This window comes from Apteryx mantelli, unplaced genomic scaffold, assembly GCF_036417845.1.
Source record: "Apteryx mantelli isolate bAptMan1 unplaced genomic scaffold, bAptMan1.hap1 HAP1_SCAFFOLD_62, whole genome shotgun sequence".
Taxonomy (NCBI): domain Eukaryota; kingdom Metazoa; phylum Chordata; class Aves; order Apterygiformes; family Apterygidae; genus Apteryx; species Apteryx mantelli.
In genome coordinates, this window is record NW_027118791.1 from 1,032,107 (window position 1) to 1,051,115 (window position 19,009).

Sequence of the window (19,009 nt, forward strand, 5' to 3'; positions counted from 1 at the left end):
GACAGCTTGTGGAAGTCAATACCCTCCCACGACGGCGCTGACCTTCCTGGCATTCGGTGATTTGATTAGCTGACTATTCACGTTCTGCTCTTTCACAACCTTGATATCCCTCTTTGGAACAAAACGGGGAGAGGCAGGAAAATGCAGCATGGGCAGCTAGTTAAAAGGCACAGAGAAAAAGTCGGGAGAGCTGCGCCGCTGAGTTTCAGGTGCCCCCTTGTAACACCTGCGCGCTCCACATGCAGCGGCTCCACGCACCCATTAAACAGCTCTTACAGCCAAGACTTTTTTTCTCTTCCAAGAAGTGGCCAGCACAGTAATCGCTGGTTTATTGCAGTTTAATCATTGTAGGGTTCAGCCTCCTTGAGATCAATGCATATATCCAAATGCATTTTAGATTTCTCATATACTGTATTTGTATATGGGTAGAATTTGGGTCCAGTCTTGCCATTTACTTGGACTGAAGCACATTGTACTATATACAGACATTATTATTAATATTATATACATTATTATATATTATTATATACAGACAGCCCAATATGGCAAATGTCTCCTTGCCTATAAAGTATCATTAATATATTCTCTGGTAATATATTGGCATGGCAGTACACACAAGTTACATGTCATTTATTATAAGAATTCGGGATAAGAGTCTAAACAGAAAGTGTTAAAATAATCATGCAGTAGCCATCTTGAGAAGGCTGTTGGGAAAATTGTCATTAAAGGAATCTCCCAAGGGGCAGCTTTATCTCATTGAAGTTCATTTGGTCTCTGTTAACCCTACCTAATTTCAGATATCTAGTGCTATGCTTTATTTCAGAGCACAGTCACCCATGTACAGTAAGCAGGGAGAGCTGATGATTCCAGAGTGACTCAAATCAGGTGGCCTGAACTTAAACGTGCCTCCTGCTGACAATTTTCAGTGTACAAAGATGGCCACAGTCCTATATCCTGGTCCTCAGCAAGGTGCTGGAAGGTAGGTGTGGTGGAGCTGGACCTTGACATTGCAGAAAGGTTTCACAGATCAATAGTTTTTTTAAGCCAGAACTACAGTTCTTGGCTCCATGGCAAAAACCTGGAAAACCAGATAGGAATCTGGGAGCCCTGGTGCACTTAGTGCCATTGCAACTGGGAGGAGGAAGTTGCTTCCAAGCCAGTGGGCAGGGATGCCTTGAAGTAACAGGCAGCAAATTACCTCCCAGCAGTCAGGTGAGCTGGTTGAAAAGCAGACATTTCCCACAGGCTCCTGCCTGTGAATTAGTGGAAGTTCCATCAAAACTGATATATTTTCTACAAAATATTTTCATTTCAATGAATCAGTATTTGTCAATGAAATCTGGCCAAGCAACTGTAGTCTGTATTCCATCCCCACAAGGCTCTGGAAAAGGATTACATTCAAAGGTCAGATCCACCTATTTTGCAAGTCTTCTAGATTAATGAAAAATTGAGAGTCAGACCAGCATCTACCCTGAGCCAAGCTAAAAGCTGACAGCTGAGCACATCTCTCAGATCTGGAATCTCACTTCATGGATGGACTGCCTGAAGAGATCAGATGGAAGAAAAATCAATGCAACATGATGCGACAGGGCAGCCCCTGTAACTAATGTTTATCTGCTATATGCCCATCAAACGTTATATTAGTCTCCAAAATTTTAGTCAACATCAACAAGAATTTTACCTGCTTGTGTGCAAGGAACATAGACCTTGCTGTAGTTATGCACTGTAGGCAGGAACATAAGGGGATTTAGGCTCCCAAATTTAGCATAAATCATTGGCTGCTGAGTTCCCAAATGTCACAAGAATCTGAGGCTATAACTTTCATCAGTTGGACTTAACTCCTATTATCTCACTCTAATCAGCTGGATAAAAGCTCAGCTTTTGCTAAACCCTTGCTTGTTCTTTCACCAAACTTTCAGCACTTGTCATCCAGCCAGAGGCCTATCCTGCCTCTCCTCTTTTCAATATGAGCAGGTTCTAGTAACTTCTAAAGAAAATTTCAATCTGTAGGTGGATTAGTGACTGTGAATGGCAACTTCAGTTTAATAAAGTTGGTGACATTTTTAAAGGAATGGCATTTTGTTAATTATTAAGAATCCTTGCCCATTTTTCTTAGAATCAGGTTAAGTGATATACTTCTTGACAAAAGTAATTGTATTATTATAATAAAAAGCCCAAAGCAGAATAGGTACTTCATAGCTCTCTGGCAAATGGTGTGTGCGTATGTGTGTGTGTGTGTGTGTGCAGAAGATTAGTTCCTGTGCTAGATTTTTCTCTTGGTACTATATGGTGAAATGCAAATTCCATAGATTTTCCCTCCACCCACAATTAGTAGATTCTGTCCCCACCATTCCTGATTGCGTGATGGAGGTCTGTGAAAATGATATGGTTGCTTCTTTAAGGGAACTCACTGTCCTCAAAGTGTTCAGAGGTCTGCGAAATGCAATGCAAAGAGTATGACAGGACATGTTTGTACCTGTTAAACAGTCTAAGAGATTGCCTAGGGAGAAGATAGATTATCCATCATTAGAGGCTTTAAGAAGAGATCAAATATTAGTCAGGAACCACACAGGTGTAGTTAATCTGCCTAAGGTTAGTAGAACTGATGAAATGACCTCTCAAAGCCTCTTCCAATCCTATTTTTCTGTGTATGCGTATGTGTATGTGTGTTTGTAAAGATCAGGGCAAATCTGCCTTGAATTCTCCTTCCCGTCAAAACCCCACACTGCAAATAGGGTCTGCAGCAACCTGCACATCTCTTTCACAAGAGCTTCATACAAATCCTTTCCTGAAGACTCCCAGGGTAGCCATAGGTGGACACATTGCTTAATGAAGAGTCATGTTAGGAACTTAGAACCAAACTTCTGTGTGCAAACACGAAAGTGAATCCAGACTGTGGTGCTGCTGCAAAACTTCTGAGAAGCTGTCGTTCTAGCCTACAAGCTAAAACAGCAGCCGGTTATCCAGGGAATGGTCCATTTCTGTAGGCCTCACATTCTTTACAGAAGACCTGCCCAGAGGCAAGCAGACGTCTCAGAGGCACTCAGAAGTCTCCTCTAATGCGCTTCTCTGCAGAGCTTATTGCTTCCATTAGCATAAACAAAAAAATGGCATGCTAGAGTGGGCAGAACGAAGAAAAATGGCAAAGAGGGATTTCCATTTCTAAAATATTCATAGCACTCAAAAGCATGCTATAAACGCAATAAAAATGCACCTTTGCATCCTCATCTCAGAGATTACCACTAAATGTTAGATGTGGGACAACAACTAATGGTGACGAATGTCAAGGAGAATATGGTAATGTGAGGGTTACAACAACTGTGATGTGAGCATTTAGCTAGCTGAGTGTGGAAAATTGGTGTTTGAAACCCTAATTTCTGTTGCTGTCACAAAGCTTTATAGCGTGTTTGCGGCAGTGAGACTTGCATTTACTCAGGGTGCCAGTTCCAGCAGCATCTAATGGCTCTGCTCCGGAGTACCACGGAGGAGATGAGGCGAAGATGACTCTCCTATACCCAGAGGGAGACAGACGACTGTAGCTTCACTCTGCCTGACATCTCAGCTGGCTGGATGAAGGCCAGTTCTTGTCCAGATGTTATGTGGCAGTCATGCAGGCTGTATCCAGCCTTCCAGAGCCTGGCTGGCTTGTGGCATGGATGGATGCTGCTGCCCAGTTAAACACTGGGTGGGAGGAGGATTGGAAGAAGACACAACATTTCTTATAGTGCTCTCCTCTTCTCCTGCTTACCTAAAAATGTCTTTATGTGGCACTGTGTCAAATACTTCAATAAATTCTGCGTAGTCTGAACCTAAGGTTCTTCTCTTCTGTAGAAAAAATCATTTTTTGCTTACAGAACAACTACCTGTTTCTTTTTCAGACAGTCTGTCCCTGAAAAACTGTGTTTAATTTTAAAAAGCCATCTTTTCCATTTATGTCCCCTCTCTTCATTTATTCTTTCCTTCAATATTTGCTGTACAGCATCACATACTACTAAGGTCTAGTGCGCCTGTCATTGACCACATCATTTTTTCTCCTTTTCCTAAATGTAGATATTCTGCTTGATGCTCTTCACTCACACTGTCCCACCTTCGGTTTAGAGTCCTAATATTGATGTTCCAATTCAGACCATATAGTTACATGGAATAAAGGCAAATCATGAGGTATTAGAAGATATCCTAGGCAGTGACTAATAAAAATCTGTTTGTTTTAGATGCTATCTCATACTTTCTGTTCTGCACAATACGCATTACCTGTGCAGGAGGTCTGACAAAATCTATTGCCCTTATTCTGAGACAACATGGGAGCTTTTTGCCTTCATTCTTCCTGCCAAACAATCCCCAGTGGTGTGTGCATATTTTCCCCCCAAAAAGTTACTCTCTTTTCCATTAGGAATCATACCCTTGTAACAAGAAATCATTTTGTCCCATTGAGCCCCAAATGTCATATGTTAGCAAAGAGCAAAACCAAAACATTGTCCCTTTTAGTTGTCTCCCTCTTGACTAAAGTGCATAAAGCTTGAGCTGTTTGGATTTGGTTCGGTTTAGTTCATTTAGGTATTCATTAGGCTATGATTTTTTTATTTCCTCATTGAACTAGACAGATTTTGTTTTCTTCTTAGTTCAGAGAATTTGGAATAGGGCTAGATCAACAAAGTAATCACAAATCTTTCTAGAATTCATTTATCACCATCAAAATAAATGAATACTCCAGTCATTTTGAAATGACACATAATATAGATAATGGGCTTCACAAAATCTGGCATGTAACTAAACCATTATCACTGAACGTACAAGGACTTTACTTTGCTTCCCAACACAAACGAGAACTGCTCCTCAAGAGATTTGCTAATAAATTACTGTGTTGAAAGGAGGTGATTAAGCACAAAGATAGAGCACAACTATGAATTCCTCTCTGTGTAGTTAAAGAGAGTTTCTAATGAAATACTCTTGCTTGAGTTACTTCTTTAACAACCATATAAATACATTTGAGATTAATACTTTGGATGGAAGGGTTATTTTGGATAAAATAATAACAACAAAAATGTCTAAACTTTTTCAAAAACTCTTAATGAACGAGAAGTTTTAGATGGCTTTTGTTTGTTCGCTTGTATGAAATTTGGATTTTGAGTGAACAAGCTTTTAGATTTGGATGTGTACAGCTCTGATGTAAATCAATTAATTTTTACCATTTTAACCTCTGGGTAAACAGGATTGTGTCATTAAAGCCAGGCCTGAGTCAGCAAGTGCTTGCGGGAATGCTTATTTCCACAGGGCCACGGGCAAGACAGATGAAGAAATGTGAGTTAAAGATCAAAGAGCGAGTCAGTAGCTGAGCAGTTTGGTGGTGCTGTGTGCATGCTCTCTATCAAAAAAATACAGCTTTCCAGGAAACTGATGCATGAATATATAAAAAGCTGGAGAACCTCTAAGATGAGGTGGCTGAGAAGTCAGGAGGTTAGAGAATCTACGTTTTACACCTGTGCAGCTGCACACTGGATAGCTGCGTCCCTATAGGGATCCAGCCGTAAGACCTCTTCTACCTACTAAAGGGAAACACTGCATGTACCTATATAAAAATAGCCAGTGACAGCTATAGCTCCTCATAGCATAATAGCTGTGAGGAACAACATTGCCTTTGTGTCTTCTTCCTCACACTTGACTGCTGATCTTCAATTTGAAACAACCAACATGCTGATTTTCATGAAACTAATCCCAGGAATTAAAGCATGAGAATATGTCTCCTGAGAAGAGAGCTGCTTTTTTGGGTGGGACACTAACCTGGACATTGTACTGCACGTGTAGCCAGAATATCTAGAACTCATGTTTCTGTAGTCGTTCTGATGCTGTCATGAACAAAGACCATCCACCAGATCCTCTCACCCCTCCAGTCTTCATCAGGCTTTTGAGGGCCGTGCTGATAGACTGGGAATCTTCCTTTGCTATTCCTCATAACATCCGTCTATTCCTCATAAGATCTGTCTTTTCGTCATAATATCTGTCTTCATAACGTCTGTGTTCTCTTTTCCGCTCTCCATGGTACCACTTGACATTGAAGTCTTATTTGTAGTATTTTGAAGCACACCTTGAATATGCCCTTTTCCTTCTACAATTCTTATCTTCTGCTACCGCCACAGCCTTCACTTTGAAACTCAGCACTACAGTTAACAACTAAAGCTTCAGCAATTGCTCCAGTTCTTCCCTTCACATGGCCCTGTCAGTTAGCTTCAGCACAAACAGCACTTTGTATTGCAACAAGTATTCTGGCCTCTTTTTTTTTTCCTGAAATTTAAGAAATGTTGTTAAAATTACAAAAAGAAGAGAAGCTCTGGAAAAGCCTTTTTCCCACATTTCTGTAAAAGTAACAGTACAGTTTTTCAAAACAGTCTAGGGAATTTTGACACATCTTAATAGTATCTCACTGATTCTTAATAATTTAGACATATTTCTAAATTCCCAAGACTGATCTGAAAAATATCAGCTTAAGAAAACCTGCAAATGAGTAAATAAAAATATAATGCCTCTTGCCTTTATTCTATATGACAAAATAATCAACTTCAGTCATTACACAGGCATTAAACAGAAGGATAATGATTTCTCAACTATCCCGTCATTTCCACAGACTGCAATTTCCTTTGTTCCACTGTAATATTTTCATTAAACAGCAGAATAAAAGTGTTCTGTTTTTACATAAAAGAGTGACCATTTCTGTAATGACGGTCAAACTCCATTAATTCTTTAGAAATTTTTTTAGCTTAATTTTTTCCAAGCAAATAAGATATTTCCCAATGAGGTCATCATGTTCTGAGGCAGACAGAAGCATTACAAAACACAGTTCTGCCAAGGCAGCTTTCTTATTGCTATACCTGCCTATGATGTATTTATATTTTGGTTCATCTAAGCTTACCTTTCTATTCTCTCCTCAGTGAAAAACAGAAAAGAAATGTCTTTATATTTAAATAAGTTAGGAATGCAAGCAAATGAAGCTGACAATCACTTCACAGAATCACAGAATCGCTGAGGTTGGAAGGGACCTCTGGAGATCATCTAGTCCAACCCCCCTGCTCAAGCAGGGTCACCTAGAGCACATTGCACAGGATTGCATCCAGGCGCATTTTGAATATCTCCAGAGAAGGAGACTCCACAACCTCTCTGGGCAACCTTATATGGATGTCTACCATAAGGTGATAAATACATTAAAGATGATGCACCTTTTTAATGTGTTTCCTTTTTTTATCAGGCACCCAAACATCATACACACACACACACACACACACACACACACACGCACCCCTATACACACACACAAATATATACGTACATGGAGGATAAGACAGTCCTCTTGGCAATGGGGAAACCAGCTGAGCTGCTGCAAAACAGCACAGTGCGGATCTTGGAAAAGAGAAAGGAAAGTCAGTGAAGTGCCCTAGTCAAAACAGCCTTGCTCGAGTTCTAGCATAAAGGTGATGCCTAAAGCTCCCATCCCTACCCTTTACACCATGGACTGGCTTGCTTCATCCGCTGGAGCATGGGTGACTGCCAATCCACCCTCTGTACTCAAAGTCACTAAGATCAAAATCCCTGGCAATAACAGCGTTAGCAGCAAAAGGCAGCACAGCTGCTGTAAATCAAATGTAAAGCAGGAGCTGAAGGTATTATTGAGTATGGTATATTTCATGGGTAGAGAAATATTAGGGATGCTAGATGAGTACAAGTGATACAAGTGAGGTTGTCTCATCTGACCCTGGAACTACAGGCTTTCTGACCTGCCTTCACAGATTATATTGATGTGGCTTTGATGTTCTTGAACCTGATTTCCTCTATATAGAAGATATTACAGCACTTCCCAACCTGAAAGGATTTTTGAGGAGAAACGCACTACAGATGCGGTAGTGATTTGGAGCTCTCCTTGACTGTAGATCTGTCTACTTGCAGTTCCTGCTGGCCAGACTCTAACAAGGTGAGGGCTGAAGCTGGATGGGTCTCACCAAGACAGCCTGGGTAATATCTCACACTCTGCGCTGTGCCAAGAGGGGCTTCCAAAGCACACTGGGTGTTCGGCTGGCTAACCTGGAGCCTGGTTAGAGCATTTACAGGACAACATGCCCTTCAATGATTTATATACATCAAAGAAGCGAGGATTAGTGTCAAGATACCATGATGAATTATTTAATTTCCCTACTGTGCTAATGTCTTCTCTTTGCTCCCTCTTCTCTCTACTGACTGAAGTTAGCTGTGACTATATAACTACTATATGCAAGTGTATCAGAGCTCTGTTAATGTTGGTGGGTGCTACTGTAAGAAAAAATAACAATTGTGCTGTATCTTCGGAATATATTTCATATTTTCTTTTTCCTTCTAAATGCAGCTAATCTATCTATCACAGCTTACCTGAGAAAGCCTGACATATCTTGGAGTGTTTTTATTGTATGCAAAATGCACAGGAGAAAGGTATTTGAGGGTCTGAACACTAAAATCAAACACAGAAAAAGATGAAGAATGTTGATAGTGTCTCTTGTAGATTGAGAAGACAAGAACACTTACAGCAGCTGAATTGGTTGCAAAACCCAAGAGCTGCAAAGAATGGAAAAGCACAGGTGTATTGGGGCAGAATTCAAGTGGAAAGAGTTTTAAGAACACCCTGAGATCAAAGTTCAAATACATGCTCCAGAGAATAAACTACATTCAAATACAGGAATGGGCATTTTGTCCAGGGGCAGATATAACAGCATTTCCATTCACACTATCCACAGGGACCTGTCCTCCCTGGTTACCTGTACGGTGATGGATTTGCTCAATCACTGTCATACAAATGGTGTCTGAGTGCAGTCATCTGCATCCAGCCTAGATGTGCAACTACTGTGTAAGTCAGATTTATATCTAAAATCTGCTATATTCACAAGTGAAACATGAAGACTGACTAATCACTGCAGCTGACTGAAGCAGAGGAAAGCATTCAATTGCACTAGTCTGAATCTAGTATCTCCCTTTAGCTAATATTTAGTTTTAAATTAGTGTAAATCTAGAACAATTCCTCCTGACTTACTCTGAAATCACAGCGATATAACCCAGAGAGAATTTGGCCAAGGGAAAAAAAACAACAAAACAGAACTAAATAAAGATTTTCTACTGAAAACACTGAGTTAAGAACTGAAACTAGCAAGCAATGGGAGAAAAAGGGTGGGAAAAAAAATGAAATAAATTAAATATTGAAAAGGCACTTTAAAGTAGGCTAACATTCTTTTTTCTTGTTGAAAGTCAAACATCTGATTTGGTTCCATTCCAGCAGTAATGTTTGAAAACAGTGGTACTGCATTCTGCAACAGTCCCATGACTGCAGAGGTACTAACCTTATGTGACTGCACTGCTTAATCTTTATTCAGGAGATGTAAAAGAATGTGTAATCTCTGGTGCTTTCCTGTGATCCCAGCCTTCTCTTGAATATATACAGTATGTCCTATGACAATATAAGTCATGACCTTCCTCCATGAGGAGGACTGAAGGAAGACAGGTCAAGAAAACTGCGGTAGCCCACATTGGGGAATTCTTTTGCTAGGTACAGCCGTAGAAGGAAACAGTGCTTGTCTGGCATGCCGGTCAGGTCTAGAGAGTCTGAACTGGACAAAACAAGAATGAAATATGAATTTCCACTTACTTTCTGATCCAAAACCATTGCTGAGACAGAAAGAGTAGTCAGTGTCTGGTCGGTGATTTTAAAAAACAAACTTCCTGTCAGCACCCATAATTTACAACCTAGCATAGCCTGATGACAGAAACTATTTGCTGATGTAAATGGAGAGGTGCTGCTTGTGCTCCAGATTGACTTGGACACAAGCCCACTCTGAACTGAAAACTCGGCACTCCCGGTGGTGCAGCAGCGTACCCAGGCTCCTACACCTTGCTGAAGGGCTCATCTGCTTTGCTCAAGCACAGCCCCACACGAATCGAGCTGTGAGGCTCCTTAGGAGGGACCTTAGCTCTCAGTAGCTCTGAAGTCAGGCAGAGGTTCAGGTCTGCTTCTGTCTGGGTAGCTAGGCCTATAATCGAATCCAAGGAGAAATTACACTCTGTTAGTAAGTAACTGTTTTGTCTTGGTAGGCGTGTTCTGACACTTTGCCTGTACCCGCTGTATGGTTGATACACAGTTTACATCCTGTTTACATCCTGTTTACACGTGTTAGTTTGCATAGATAGAGAGTTATTAGTTCCGCAGCAGCCTATTCTACATGCCTCAATATTCTCATGCAAACCTCCTTTTCAGCAGCACGCAGGAAGCCCAGAGGACAGCACCAACTATCTTTTATACTCCGCATGGCCGTGTAGAGTGGGGGGCTCTTGGAGTCTCACGGGAAGCTACATTTACTACATTTTTACAGCACAGTCCAGCATAGGCACCAGTTCTGGTGCTTGCAACATCAGATGTACGTCATGCAAATCTCCCCAAGGAGCTCTTCCATTGGTAGTTTTCCTTTTTCAGTTTCAGATTCATTTATGGATCTCTTAAGCACCTGAATGCTGTGCTTTCCCAAGCAAATGCATACTGATACCACTAGGACACCCTGCCTGAATCTCTTAAATTTCCTTAGGCAGAAGACAGTACTGAGAACACTTGTCTAAACTGTTTTCTGACTCAAGAGATTCACGCTGACCCAGCCTTCCCCCCTCCTCCCCACAGGCTTATTAGACAGATGTATAAGTTTGCTTAGGAGAAGAATTCCCGTGACTTTGAGATAGTTACTTATATCCTGAGTCCAGTGTATGTAATATGTGCAATGGAAAAGGCAAGCAAGGTACGTTCACCAAAAGCCTACCTTCTGACAGTCTGCCATTGCAAAATATAGTTGTTACATTGTTCATAAGAGAAATCCAGTTAGCATTTCAACGCCTTAACCAAGATGTCAGTTCTTTCTTCATGAAGGCCAAGGCTTGAAAAATTGGGAAGCTCAATTCCACCCTGTGTTTCAGGGACTTTAGCAAGACAACTACACCAATGCCCATCAGCAGACTTCAGTAGGAATGCATCCTTCACCTTCTAGACTTCTGAGAGTTCACGTTCAAGGAAGGCGATAAAAACATCGAACAGGTCACTCTCATGCTGACGATTTCCTCCTGAATACAGAAACAAAAATCTCGACTAGGTGTGCTTACCATCCAATACTTTGAAAGAGCGGAACTTGGAATTTCTACAAATTTGTCCCACTGTTAATAAATTCCTTCTAAATTGAACACTGCACTTCCAGCCATGTCAACAGTTGCTGGCATCAAGGCAGCTCCCTTTTCTCATAGAAGGCTCCAGCAGTTCAGGCCTAAGCCCCCAGGTCAGGGCTCAGTGCTGTCCCTGGAAACAGTCCTCCGTTTCCTCAGGACTGCAGAAGCCAGGTCGCTCTCCCATGGAATACTCCAGCAGCCAGGGTGCTAAGTTTCTACCTTATTTTTCCAAAGACGATGACAAAAAATGGTGTTAGGACACAACAGTTAATATTGGCCTCCTCAAAGAGTGCAAAGCACTTCAGCCCTAGTAGCGCTACCTCAAACATTGACATCTCGGAGTCTCTACCGGAAGCCATTCTTGCACTTCCTTCAAATGATAGCATGAAGCTAATGCCGTCCTGCTATGTAAAACTTTGCAGCTTCTCCCCAAACCACCGCTGTTTCCCCCTAGTGGTCCATCTGCCTCCTCCCATTTCCATTTCCTGTCTTTAACAGTTCTTTGAGCTCATTCACAAGTCAACCCTCAGCCACGTATCTGATCTCTCTCTAGACAGACAGGCAAGACTTGACAGTAAAGCCTTTGGTTACTCTTTAAGAAGATGCAAGTTCTTGGATTTTCTCTCCCGGAATTTGTCAGCAAGAGTTGAGCAGAAAGTCTAAAGCTGGGAGAAAGAAAAAGGTATTCTGCATCTCCAGATAATACCTAAGTATCAATAAGAAAAGCTAACCTGCTGGTGTTTAGAAAAGAATTACAAGGAATAAAGAAGAAAAATCATTCAAAGCTTTTGGTTTTGTTCTTTTCTTTGCAATTCCTTTAAACTTGCTGAAAGCAAAGAATTTAAAGAAGTCACATTTCATCATACTGTGAGTTGAGTTTTGCTGACAGAGAACAGATACAGGTAATCATTACATCTACAGATATTGTGCCCATACAAGGAAACACCTGGTCTTTCAAGCAGCAAATTAGAATTGACTTCCAACAGTTAAACCTGTCGTGCTCATAAACTAATCAAGTGTACCTAAAATGCTCAAAAAATCCCCACATCGCCAAACTCACCTTTTTAAACCAGGACACTTTTGGAGTACAGTCTCCTTGTAGTACACAGGACACTAAGCCCTTAGCTATGAGAAGGCATTGCATACGCTTTGATTCTACATATATTCCAGCTTTTATCCACTCTTAAGAAATTACTTTTTACTACTACCATAAAAGCTCAATACTGACAGAAGTTTTCTAAGCACGCAAATGTACTGATTCCTCAATTCAATATTCTCCTGCAAACAGCTGAGTTTGCATGGATAGTGGTAATACAGTCTCTGTTACCTTGGACATCACACTTTGGATCTGTCATAGGACCTCTGGATAAAGCAACGGAAAAATGACCATCTCTCTTTTTACATCTGAACTTTGGTCAGAGAGGCCACCCGCACCTAAAGATCAATTCAACAGAACACATACCATAGGTTAAAGAAAGGTAAAGAAACTCCATCATTGCCTCTATTTATAATTTGGGGGTTATGGGAGTATTCTTTCTGAATAAACTACTATAAAGGAGAGGGGCAGTAGAATTTTACATTCAAACATTTAGAGTTTACTCCCAGCCCCTCCAACAAAGTCCAATTGCTCTTAAAGAATCACTTCTAAAAGGCCAGGTGTAGACAGCCCAGCTAGAGTCACCAGTCCCAAGAGATTAAATATTATGCCAAGAGATTCAATGCTGACACCATTTAGAATCTGTACAAGAGCAGGGAGGAGAGCACTTCACAGCCACGCGGTTGCTCCTCCACTTCAGCAGATTCCTCCCTCCCCCCTTCTCTAACCACACTCACCTTCTGAAAGCTCTGCTAGGGCTGCGCTTCCTGCGCCTCGCAAAATCTTCCTCTTCCTCAGAGGAGGAGGAGGGCGAATCACTGTAGGAGACTGCATGTTTCCATCTGCAGGCTTGTCAAGAACAACAACACAAACAAGATTAAGAACACACTATGTCAAAAATCAAGAGAAGTCTACCTTGGAACGCACTGTGAGAGAGATCTACGAATTGTCCAGCCCGTTATGTTCCTCAGGCATGTGATTTCAAAAAGCGTTACATGTTTTTCCTTGTGAGAGCAAAATTCAGCCTTTGCTGGGAAGGCAAAAGGCCTAACTAGTTTACAACCAAAATTCAGCTACAAATTGCTCATTTTCTCCAACGCAACTGACACAGAAAGCACCCAGTTTCACTGAGCATGAAGTATCCACTCTCTGAAACATAAGCCACTTGCACATACCAGTCTGTCTTCCAAAACTGAGGCCCCTCTTCTTTCCTAAACAGACTGCTCTCAAGAATGCTAAACAAAGTGCTCATATCATGCAATAGAGAGCATTTTCCAAGTTCCAAGTGCTTACAGAACGCAAAACAACCTCTGTCACCACACTCACCGTTACCGCTTCTTTTTGGACTTGTTCTTGTTTAAGTAGGCTTCCACAGAGAAACAGTCCAAGAAGAAACTAGGATTGGCAGCTGAGGGATTAGAAAAGAACATTGCACTTCTGTTCAGTCTGACTTTTGCATACAGTAGGCCAGAGCTGTGCAAAGGCACTGTATTGTGCTTGCGAATCTATTGCCCCTGGTTTCCACTGAACTTAATGTTCAAAGCGGTTACCAAAAACAGCAGGAAAAGGAAAGAAGGGAGCTCCTGAGACAGCTTCAATTAATTATGATGCATACAGGAAAGGCTTTTGCCATTAGCTTCTGCAAAGTAACTTGAAATTCTTTCAGGAATGACACCAAGAATGCAAAACACTGAGTGTACTTGTCTAGTCAGCTTTTAATAATACCTTCTCAAGTAAGTAGCCAGATGCCAGCAAAGGAACATACATGCTCTCTTTACCTACCTGCCAACTAAGAATAATTTCATATTATTTCTCAGTTAAAAAAATTTTTTTTCAAAAAAAGAAAATTGGTCCTGCTTTCTGAATGCAAGATAAATGATAGGGAGTATAGAGACAGAGCACATGGAAAACTGAGAAATGAGTCTGTGAGCACTGCCAAGCCCACACCTCACTCCTCCAGCACTCTTCTCTTTGATCACAACGGCATGAACTTCTCTCCTCTTCTGTTCTTTACTCTCCTGTTCCTTGAATCCCTCCACTTGGTCCAGTGATGCCATCTAACTTCCTTTACACCAACACTCACACATGCTTCCCTGTAATCACACATTCTCTTCTGGCACTCTTCCCACTAGGAAAGCATACTTCAGTTTTTCTCCCCATTTCAAATTCCACAGTTTTCACTTTGCACCTTAACGGAATGCCGCCCCCTACTCTTTTCTCCCATTTGACACACTATTTATAGTGCCTTTATGCAACTTTCTCCCGTCCACCTCCCTGAAATCCACACACTTGAACCAAGTCACACCGCTCCACTCTCTAGATCTCCCAGGCCTTGTATTGAAGCCACTCTGCTTAAAATCATAGGGTAACTTTTCTGAATTAGACTTCCAGACCATTAGTCAACTCTCATTCTTCCTTACTAGTCTACTGCCTTTGGCACATTTCACCATGCTTCTTTTTAGGCATCTCTTGCCCTACTACCTCCATTTCTTTCCGCCACCCTCCCTAGCTTCCTCCTTCCCTCTCAATGGTCTCTCACAAGGAGTCCTGATGCCAACGTGCTTCTTTGGGTGGCCCAGGCTATGGCTAAACTAACGCATAAAAAATGGCCGTGCACTCTTCCCTGGCCTGTTAATGACTAATAACAAGATTACCCCAGGGCTAACTAAGACCTCATACCTGCACGTTTGCCTTGAACTTTTTGGTAGGTTTTCATTCCCCTCATTCAAAGTTTTGCACAGCCTGCAGAACATGTGCGAGGAACCGCCTTCACGAGGTATTGCATAATTACATCTCTCCCTCAAAGCCTGATCAGCTCAGCTACTGCAACATGCTCTTCTGTCCTGAAATACAGCCTTGCCCCACTCACATCCTTTCAGAAAGGTGCTGCAAAGCTCATATTCTGAGCTTAGTGCCTTAATCACAAAGAGCATTCTCCCCAAACCCTTCAAGTTTCTTCTCTCACAGCAAACATAAATTTGCTAAGGCTTTTCACGATTTAGCCTCATTCCTACATTATTTCCTACGGAGTACCCAGAGGACAGCTCTGAATTCCAAGCCGGCCCTGACAGCAGCTCCAACTGCCTGCCTGCTCAACACACAAATGCGGAAGCACGTTCCCTTCTCCCCTGTCATCTTCACGCTTCACAGGAGCTTTTCATATGCATCTGGCAGTTTACCTCACCTCCTGAATATTCTGGCTGGGCTGCTCACAACCCACAAGAACTGTCAGGCTGCTGCTGTAGTGAGAGCTGTGCTTACCATTCAGGGTAGTACTCTCCATTTCCTTGTATTCCCACCTGCCCTCAGACAAGCCTTTTCTCTTGTGTTAGGTTGTAAGCATTTTGGAAAAGGACTGGTTCCTTTTGAGGACTCTAGGTCCTGAGCTTACTAGCAGCGCCTTGGAGTCCATGACTATGGCTTTTAAGCTCCTTGGCTCTACAGAAATATGAAGAGATGAAGAGTATCCAGTAGTTCAGCTCATTTCTTTAAGATGAGGTTCTGGCTGGAACATGGTAAAGAAAACTGAAAGCCGGAACAAACCTACACTGCCATCCTGAGTGTCAGCGATTTCCTCATCCGTTCTTTAAGTTTCTTTCTTGTTCTTTCCTCCTCGGGAGTACATACCAAGGTTTTCCTAATTGCAAGAAACAAGAAGGCTCAGACACAAACATGCAGAAAATCTGACACGCACACTTGGTGCCTACATAGGAACTTTATCAAGGCTCTGCATATACACAAAAGATTAGCATACACTTCCACTATGCAGAAAGCAAGAAAGAATCCCTGGAAACCAACCATCTAGTTTTACTTATTTTCACAGTAGGCAAATTCCAATTTAGGCTTGTAGCCTTCCATCTAATAGTGGTGAGAAGTTGGAAGCGTATTTTAATAAAAGAAATGATTAGCAAAACAAAAAGCAGGACATCCACAGAGATTCCTGGAGTATATGAATCTCTCTTTCCTTTTTATCCTAGAGTTCTCGAAGAACAGGGCCGTGATCCCCGCAGGGAGCACCCAGGAGGAGAGAAGAGGAACATCATTCTGGCATCCAGGACTGACCACAAGAATTTCTGCTCTAAACTGGCATTCAGTAAATGGGGAAGCTACCATGCATTTCTTATCCAGATACAAAACTGAGTGTACCAGCTAATCACACACTAATAATCCACCAGTAGAATCATGAAAAAAAGCCATATTTAACCAGCGGATACAGAAGTATTCATACTGGCACTTGACAGGTATCATATGAAGCATTGTGGATAATTCTGGTCTCTTCTGGAAGGACAAAAAAGGGAATTTATATTCAAACAAAAAGCAACAAAGGCAGGCTGTGAATATGCTCCAGAAATGAAGTGCCTGTCATTCAAAAGGACACTAGGAGAATTTAACAGTGAAGAGCACAGTGAAGACAGAGGAAACATGATTGTTACATATAACCGAAGGTGCTCTAGGCACAGAGAACCACTTAAGCTCACGGGAAATGCTGGCACAAGAACAAACATCCATAAAGTTGCCACCAATAAATGTAGTTGGATTTGAGAAGGCTTCAAATCCCTGAAAAGAAAATTCTGGAAGTAGCTCGCAATCAAGGGAATCTCACGAGGGAGCTTAAGTCCATTTCTGAAAATGATTCTAGGATACATTTGCCCTGTAACAGGTGCCTAAACTACCGGACACAGGAGATTCTTTGGGAGGTGATGAGATGTCAAGGAAAAACAGGCAAACGGGAATCCAAACCTGAGTTTCAGAGAGAAGCACAGGAAACAATACACTGCCTTTTTAGCCTGTAGGCTAACCACACTTCCCAAGCGCACATCGTTCTTCAGTGCATGACGAACAATAAGAGTCAGTAACTGCGGAGGAAAATCACGACACGTTAACAGCTGGTTGTGCCCATGCAACGGAAGGCATCAGGCCATCTCTTAGCACATTTCAACCCCAGCCATCATTTTGATAAGTTTTAGAGTAAAAAGGCAGGCCCTGGAACAGCTGTTTGTAAACAGAGCGTCCATTCCAAAAAAAAAAAAAAAGAAAGAAAATCACAGAAAGGGCCTTCAGAGAATGCAGCATAAGGTGTATATGCCAACTTGTCCCTGTGGGATCTTGCAACGGCACTGTCATTTCTGAGGTCTGACAAGGCTTCCTTGCCATAACTTGAGGGGAAATCCCCCTGAAAGGTAACACAGTACCTGCTGACTTTCTGCTACCAGGAAGATCAGGCTCTTGCCAAGAAGCACATCCGTACTTCAGAGATGCCGACACGCCAGGCTCCCAGACATCTACGTGCGACTCTGCAGTGACTGACCAAACATGTTGCAGGTTGCCCACACGGAGCAGAGAGAGCACAGGCAGCTTCACTGACTAGCATCATCCTCAAACCCAGCAGGAAAGGAGAAAGCATCCTTCCCTTACAGAGAGCAGCAAACCTACGTAAGCCTCACCCACTCTCACTGGAGTACAGAATCGCAGAATGGCCGAGGTTGGAAGGGACCTCTGGAGATCCTCCTGTCCAACTCCCCGCTCAAGCAGGGTCCCCTAGAGCACGCTGCCCAGGATTGTGTCCAGACGGCTTCTGAATATCTCCAAGGAAGGAGACTCCACAAACCTCTCTGGGCAACCTCTTCCGGTGCTCTGTTACCCTCACAGGAAAGAATTTTTTCCTCGTGTTCAGTCGGAACTTCCTATGTTTCAGTTTGTGCCCGTTGCCTCTCCTCCTATCGCTGGGCACCACTGAAAAGAGTCTGGCCCCATCCTCTCTACACCCTAAATTACGGAAAGCAGGCAAAAAGTCATGGGAAGGACAAACTATCCAGCACAGAAAGGTCAGGAGTGCTGCTCTTTTCTGGTTTTCCCCTTCTGATTAGAGGCCTCCATGAACATTTTTGCTAGTACCCCAGAGTGGCAGGAGGACACAACTGAAGCCTGTTCATTGCTTGCTTCCACCCCGGCCGAGGTTTCACAGGGAACACGCTCAAACCTGCTTTCCTGCAGCACAAGTCCGGCTTTTCTGACCGCCTTCTACGCTTAAGCAGAAACCCCAGCCATGAGGAGGGCTCTGATGGCTTTCCAGACTGTCGGTATTGTCAAGAGAGAAAAGACAGTCTGCACTGCAGTCAGTGATATGAAGGAACAGGAATAACGTTGGGCTCTGGATCCAAAGACGGGGAGAAGGGAAAGCAATTCAAAAAGAAGAACGAATCTCCTCGCTTTGAGAGAGGCCTGTACTCCACGACTGTCACGCAGACACCGCAGGACAGACACGTGATAGCAAGAGAAGGGTCCTGTACAAACCTTCTAGGGCGTGTTCTATTCCTTTAGGGAACGGGTGCTGTAAAGATGAGTGGGTATTTCCTCCCAGTCTGGACAGCGCAGAAACAACTGGGCGGAAAGAAGAATACCCTAGTCACTACCCTCTCATCTAACATCTCAAAAGGAGTGATGAGAGACCTCCCTTATCCTGTCCACAGAAATGACTGATCATTGCCCTCGCAAGATCAAACTGCGAGTCAAGGCAAGGGAAAAGCCTGTCCTGCTTGTCCAGGATTGGCCTTCAGCAGTTAGAGGTAGTTGGAGATGTCATCTTCTGAAATGGCTTTCAAGCCCTTCCTTCCTTGCAGCATATTTGAATCACCTTAAGGGAAATAACCTGACTTACTTACTCTGTGACTTGATCTTACTCTGTGACTTGATCTTACTTCAGGAAGA

The 19,009-nt window shown here is 42.5% G+C and overlaps 1 protein-coding gene across 1 annotated transcript in view; it reads right to left on the reverse strand.

The window, feature by feature from the left end:
• Positions 1-2,959: 2,959 nt before the first annotated feature.
• The window catches only part of LOC136996625 (ankyrin repeat domain-containing protein 7-like), a 28,249-nt gene continuing 12,199 nt past the window's right edge, over positions 2,960-19,009 (reverse strand). The window contains exon 12 of the mRNA XM_067317513.1: positions 2,960-3,010. Within this exon, the coding sequence (XP_067173614.1) occupies positions 2,960-3,010 (51 nt within the window). The remainder of the gene's footprint in view (positions 3,011-19,009) is intronic.